This window comes from Mastomys coucha, unplaced genomic scaffold, assembly GCF_008632895.1.
Source record: "Mastomys coucha isolate ucsf_1 unplaced genomic scaffold, UCSF_Mcou_1 pScaffold5, whole genome shotgun sequence".
NCBI classification, from domain to species: Eukaryota; Metazoa; Chordata; class Mammalia; order Rodentia; family Muridae; genus Mastomys; species Mastomys coucha.
In genome coordinates, this window is record NW_022196911.1 from 105,504,580 (window position 1) to 105,511,986 (window position 7,407).

General features: G+C 50.3%; 1 protein-coding gene across 1 annotated transcript in view; it reads right to left on the reverse strand.

Annotated features, from left to right (window-relative positions):
* Rgs9 (regulator of G protein signaling 9) overlaps nt 1-7,407 on the reverse strand; it is a 75,201-nt gene that overhangs the window by 29,858 nt on the left and 37,936 nt on the right. The window contains exon 9 of the mRNA XM_031352426.1: nt 5,773-5,835. Within this exon, the coding sequence (XP_031208286.1) occupies nt 5,773-5,835 (63 nt within the window). The remainder of the gene's footprint in view (nt 1-5,772; nt 5,836-7,407) is intronic.

The window sequence follows — 7,407 nt, forward strand, 5'->3', positions numbered from 1 at the left end:
TCGCAAAGCCTTTTGTTTCTCATTTATAAAGGAAAATGGAGGGGTTAAATGGGATAATTTACATAGGCAGTTGGCATACTGCAGAGACTCAATGTACAATGGACATTAATTAGGGTTAAACATACTGTTGCTGAACATAACACATGCAGGGTATGATGTCAACTCTCATTATAAGATAAAATACTGTTCCAGGCAATAGTCAGGACATAGTTATACTTAAAGACATGATCACCGTTTATCTGAAATTCAGATTTAACTAGGAATCATTTTCTGTTTGCTAAACTTGCAAACCCACTATCAATATTATTATTACTTAGCCAAAAGGTCATAAAAAACATCATGCTAAAGTTATTGAAATATACACACCCACACACTCTGCCGTTCACAGACAACCACCTGGTGACAGAATAGGGCGAAGCAATCTTTTTTTTTTTTTTTCTAACCCTGGAATTCACACATATAGCTACTTTTATTTTGGATATGGTCTCTCCTAGAGTGAAGCCATTTCTATACTCCCACTTAAAGGGATACCCTTCCCCACACTAAGAATATTCTGCCTGAGGACTCTTGACAACTCTCCAATCCTGAAATTCTTAACAATTTGTTATTTTCTTCTTGTAGGGATTTCCCAAACAGAGACAGACTTGTTTACACATCTTGTGGCCCTCCGAGGTTGGGAACAAATTGCCAGGAGAGGCTGGCAGGGTCAGAGCTATGCCTGGGAAACACTGGGTCCCTGCCAGAGAGAAGAGAGGAGCCAGGAGACAGAAGCAGAGACTTGGGGGTGAGGCAGCCTGGTGGGAGTCTGCAAACAGATGTGATGTGGAACACTAGCCAAGAGGACAGTAAGAACCTGGGCCAGGCACTGGAAGGGTGAGGGTGAGGGTGAAGACCTGGGCCAGGCACTGGAAGGGTGAGGGTGAGGGCCTGGGCCAGGCACTGGAAGGGTGGTGGTGAGGGTGAAGACCTGGGCCAGGCACTGGAAGGGTGAGAGTGAGGGTGAGGACCTGGGCCAGGCATTGGAAGGGTGAGGGTGAGGACCTGGGCCAGGCACTGGAAGGGTGAGGGTGAGGGTAAAGACCTGGGCCAGGCACTGGAAGGGTGAGGGTGAGGGTAAGGGCCTGGGCCAGGCACTGGAAGGGTGAGGGTGAGGGTGAAGACCTGGGCCAGGCACTGGAAGGGTGAGGGTGAGGGTGGGACAGAAATTGCAAACAGGAAAATCTAGAAACTGAAGTTGTTAGTGTAAAGTACACAGAAAGAGGGAGAGTGGGCAGCTGCTGGAGGATCCAGGATCTGAGGCAGTGATCATCTGAGCTGACGTTTGTTTACCTGGCACTTCCTGAGCACAACAGGCAGGATAATCACTCACAACTTAAAGGGCCAAGCACAAAATAAAAATGCTTCTTCTCCAGGCAAAGAAACATTTGTGTGTGTGTGTGTGTGTGTGTGTGTGTGTGTGTGTTGTGTGTGAAGGCCAAAGGTCAACTTCAAGTGTCATCCTCAAGGGCTATCTACCTTGATTGTTTTTTAAGACAGGGGTTCTTATAGCCTGACTGGCTAGTGAGACCCAGGAGCCTCCTGTCTCTGCCTCCCTAGTGCTGAGATGACAAGCACACACCATCATGTTTGCACAGCAAAGCTATCACTCCAACCCTGAGAGTAAAGAGCTTTAAGATGGCAATAGAACATGAAATCAGCCAAGGCCATCCTGACAATGAGAACTTTGGGGCCGGCATCAGGCACCCTACCTACGGGTCATCCTGGATGCAGTACTTGGGCTGGGTGATGGGAGGAGCTGGATGAGGTACTTGGGCTGGGTGATGGGAGGAACTGGATGAGGTACTTGGGCTCAGTGATGGAGAAGCTGGTGGAAGTACTTGGGCTGGGTGATGGGAGGAGCTAGATGAAATACTTGGGCTGGGTGATAGGAAAAGCTGTATGTAGTACTTGGGCTGAGTGATATGAGGAACTGGATGAGGTACTTGGTCTGGGTGATGGAAGGAACTGGATGAGGTACTTGGGCTGAGTGATTGAGGAGCTGGATAAGGTACTTGGGCTCAGTGATGGAGGAGCTGGTGGCAATACTTGGGCTGAGTGATGGGAGGAGCTGGATGAGATACTTGGGCTCAGTGATGGAGGAGCTGGTGGCAGTACTTGGGCTGGGTGATGGGAGGAGCTGGATGAGGTACTTGGGCTGGGTGATGGGAGGAGCTGGATGAGATACTTGGGCTGGGTGATGGAGAAGCTGGATGAGGTACTTGGGCTCAGTGATGGAGGAGCTGGTGGAAGTACTTGGGCTGGGTGACGGGAGGAGCTGAATGGGGTACTTGGGCTCAGTGATGGAGGAGCTGGTGGCAGTACTTGGGCTGGGTGATGGGAGGAGCTGGATGAGGTACTTGGGCTGGGTGATGGGAGGAGCTGGATGAGATACTTGGGCTGGGTGATGGAGAAGCTGGATGAGGTACTTGGGCTGGGTGACTTTCTCTATTGCAACATTAGCCTTGAACAAAGGGCTAGATTTTTGTTTTTGGTTTTGTCACATGAGAAATAAAACTGATATTATGCCAAGACCTCAATAAAGCCTCTTTTAAAAACCCCATGCTGAGCATGAGAGGCCACCAGGAAGGACTTGGAGGGGGTTGAAGTGGTTCCCATCCCAAGTTCACTATGTCCAAACTATGTGTCTGCATGAGTTTTCCCTCCTGGGACCTGCTTCATCCACTCCCAGGGGTGGTCTCATTATTCTGTGCCTCCTTCAGTGCACGTGAGCCTCTGAGCCAGGCTTGGTGAGAAGCACTCTCTCTATGCATGGCATAGGGGGCACCAGTGCACATTAGGGCTGCACTGTCCTTAGCTAGCCACCGTCACACAGAGAGCCACGGGAAGAAAGCAGTCTGTCAGTAGGGACACAAGGGTCTTGCTCAGTGAGGACTCTGGGCCGCATGCCTAGCAACCCATGGCATCTGATACCCAAGAACCACATTTCTGCCTTGTTTTCAGAGACTAGCATGTACACCCATGTGGCCTATGCTGTGCCTGTGACAAATTATTCAACTAGAAGCAGACAGGATGGAATGGAATGACTTTCCTCTTGGACTTGCCACACCTCCTCCCAGGTTAGAAGCATGAGAAGCGATAAGGTCAGAGTGACCAAAATCCATCCCCCAAATAGGGTCAGAGGTCTGTAACATGAAAGCACAAAGGAGCGCCACTTCATAGAGGAAGAGGATCAGCAAGAAATGGGCAGAGAGGGATGGGAGGGTAGAAGAGGTGATGTAGAAGAACATAGTATAAGGATATACATTATATCCATATATATATGGAAGTGCCATAATCAAGCCCATTGCTCTGTGTGCTAGCTTTAAAACTTACCTGAAACTAAAAAGAATGATAAAGACAGCAGTAAAAGGCAAGACCCTGTCTCCTTCACAATACAATGATATAGTGAGCATCTCACAGGTTGTATATTGTCTGGACGTTTCTAAAATGATCCTGAATAATCTCCTAATGAACTAACGCCAGGTGTAGGAGCTGAAACTTAAGGCAGAGGAAATACAAGGAAATATATTAGGACACTCAAGTCCTGAAAGGAAGGCTTGGGAGCTTGGCCAAAAGTGGTAGTGGGTTCCTTCCTAGGGTCTTAGCTCACTGGGTAACAGTGTGGCCCAGCCATGAGTACCACTAGATGGCGGTATAACCTGCCCTGGGGTGGAAGAAATAATGCTAAGTCCAGAATGAGGCAGGGCTTAGAATCAGACCAATGCCTGGCCTCTATTCAGGAATCTCCTTGTAGGGGCAAATATTCTTTGGAATGAAACAGGGTAGTGGGAAGACATACACACTTGGCCTTCTGTGTGCCCGCCCTCAAGGTATAGGAACAGAAAAGAAAAATACATACTAGGGCTGGCTCCCAGCTGAGATTAGATCCTCCCTAGGCTGGGCAGCCTTACCAACCAGAGGTCCTTGTCTGGTGAGCCTGAGGCCCTGGACACTTGCCGGCCTCACAGCCTCCCGGACACCTGCCGGCCTCACAGCCTCCCGGACACCTGCCGGCCTCACAGCCTCCCGGGCACCTGCTAGCCTCACAGCCAACAGCCTCCATTTTCATGCTTAGTGGGCTTTTGCCTCTGTTTAGGGAAACAGAGCTCAAGATTTTCCTTCTTCTCAGTAATGACCCTGTTCTCCACACTGTGAGCTCTCTGAACTGAGACAAGATCAAACCGTTGCCTTCCTAGGGCCTCATGGAAGATGTCCTAAGCTCTCTGTGACCCTCTCCTCTCAGGGCAGAAGAGAGAGAAATAGGGTTGACTGGTTGTGAGAAACACTGCTGTGACACTCAGCCTCAGCCCCAGCCCCAGCCCCAGCCCAACTCCACCTCAGCTCCAGCCCCAGCCCCAGCCCCAGTCCCAGCCCCAGTCCCAGCCCCAGCCCCAGCCTCAGCTCCTCCCTGCACAGGAGATGTGGTGGGTACTGTGCTGCTGGAGACAGGGCGGGGGTTGGGGGAAGCTTGCATGCTGTTTCTTCTCACTGTTCCACAATGGCCTGTGTGTGTGCGCACACAGGAGAAAGAGAGCTGGGGAGAGAGAGAGAGAAAGAGAGAGAGAGAGAGAGAGAGAGAGAGAGAGAGGTCAATGTACAGCAAAGACAACCCACAGCCCACACAGAACCCACAGCCCACACAGAACCCACAGCCCACACAGAACCCACCACTGCATGTCTACACCCTGCCTCCCACCCAGTCTGCCCTCTACTTCCTAGCTCAGAGCATTGCCAGCAGCTGGCCCACCCAGGTTTTTGGACGCTAGAAGGCAAAGCTGCCTCCTTCCGGGTGACCAGGGGGGCATGAAGATGAAGAGAGAAGGCCTATGGCCGCACTCCTCGGAGATCATCCATCCACAGCATGGATGGGACAGCATAGCTCCACGTCCACTCTCTCAAACTGACTCAGTGAAGGAAGGCCATGTTCTAACTTCCCCACACCCCGAGTACCCTCAGCTGAGCCTCAGTCAGTCCCCACACCCCACCCACGTCAGAGCCAGTGACAAGCGTGCTGCCTCCACTTCCCCCCTCCTCCACAGGAGAGAGGTTTCCAGAGCAGTACATTATCCATTAAAAAAAATTAAAAAAAAATTAAAAAGAAAAAAAAACCTCTCCCACCCAGGTTCTGAGTTTTACTCGATGATTCTGTCTCCATAGCAACTGAGCCTACAAGACCTTGGCACTGATCTGCTATCTGACAAGAAAGCGTGGAAGAGGCTGCTGGGAGAATGGCGAGCTGAAAGCTGGCTGACGTGCCCTAAGTGGATCAAAGGAAGGGTCGACTTGGACAAGAGTCCTAGCGACGCCCCTGGTGATGCTTTCTGGAGATGCTCAGTCTCTCTGCACACCACAGCGCTACTTTACAAGCCCCATCTGGTTCTTTTCTCTCCTCCTTGGCATTTCCATCTTCCTCCCACCCAGACACACCCTTCCAGGTCCCCACTCATGCCTAAGGCCAAGCCATAACAATGACACACTGGGTAGAGAAATCTCATCAGGTTTTCAAAGTGTGAAATGACTCAGAGACATCACATGGCCTGCCCTACACTCGTCATTCACCAGGTCGACTCTCTACCCAAGACCCTTGCCGTAACTTCCTCTTCCCATGACTCTGATACCACAGACCCTGGTATCAACAGCAGTCTCCCTGGAGAGATAGCATTGCCTCACATACACAGCTAGACACGTGGACATGTTCCCAGCCTCAGAATGCAGCAGACGTACCTGGTTTACCTTAACTTCGTTTGGATTGGTCACGCGATCCAGGCCGTAGTCTAACACATTGTTCATTCCAGGCTGAGTGGAAGAATGACAATATAAGGGGTCACCACAGGAAGTCTCTAGCTTCTGATCAACTTCAGATCTGGCCAAGCTGCCAACTGAGGGATCAAGCCAAGAAGGGCTTGTGGTCTAGCTCACAGAGAAAGATGAGGTAACCCCCAAATCAGCCAGAGCTTTCCGACTGCTATTTGGTCTATTGTCACAAATCCCCAGCACTCAGTATAGTGGGAAGAAGAGAGAGAGGGAGGGACAGAGGGAGGAAGGACAGATGAATGCCTCTCCTTCACCATAAGATAATGGGAGGGAGAGAAGGAGGGAGGGAGGGAGGATGGAAGACAGATGGGATGCACCGTGGATAGATGGACAGATAGATGGCAGATGTAATAGCACTGAACGGATAAATGGCACTGAAGCTTAATAAGACTTCACTGCAGTTGATCCATCCTGATTCCCCCTACAGGTCTCCTTCAGCACACCCTTTAGTTGCTGCCCGGGCTGAGTTAGAAACAGGAAGCTAGCTGCGCTTCAGGCAGGCACTGGCCCACCCCTGCCCTGATCCTGATGTTTTCCAGATGTGCCAGACATTCTAGAAGACACTTCTCCTGTCTTCACTGGCCCAGCCACCTGAGAAACAGAGATAATGCCTCCCACCTGACGGGCACTTCTAAGGGTTAGCAAGCTGAAGCATGACACCATCAGCAGAGCATAGCTGTCACGGAGCAAGGGCCTAGGCTCTTTTAAGGCCATGCATGCGTAGGTGCAATCCAACCTGCGTCAGCTGTCTTTGTCAGTTCCCATTTCTGCTGGTTAGCCCCACCCTGCACCCAGTCTCGACTGGCCTCTCTCACCTACTCAAGGCCAGCAATTGAGGTTTCTCACTTCCTGTGGACAGGCAAGTGTAGGCACATAGTATTAATAAGGTTGACTTCATGACAGCAGAGACAAGGCTCTCTCCCCATCACACCCAGTCCCATCGGCAGCACCAAAAGCATTTTCAGTGTAGAGGGAGGGCTGAGAGATTAAAATCTAAGACATCTGGTTAACTTCAGATAAACACAAATAATTCATGTCCCACAGAGTTTTGGAGGAGTTAGGATATAAATTGTTTGGTTGGTGGTTTTTGTTTGTTTGCTTGCTTTGTTTTGCTGTTGATTTTTGTTTTGTCCTTGGTGGTGGTGGTGCGGGGGGGGGGGGGGGGGGGGGGGGGGGGGGGGGAACAGAGTCTATATGGACCAGGCTTGCCTTGAACTCACAATCCTCCTGCCTCAGCCTGAAGCTATAGGTTCATGTCACTGTGCCCAGCTCCAATAGTTTAGCACTTACTGTATACTTTTACTAAAAACATAAAATAGATTTTGATAGCAAATACATTCTGATGTAAACTATTTTATGCAAAATAATTATTGCTGAGGCCAGAGCAGTGGCTGAGTGAGTGAAAGTCCTTTCCACACAAGCCTGACAACCTGAGTTCAATCCCCAGAACACATGTGAAAAGCCAGATGTGGCTACCATCTGTAATCACATCTGTAATCACAGCCTGGTGCACATCTGTAATCACAGCCTGGTGCACATCTGTAGTCACAGCCT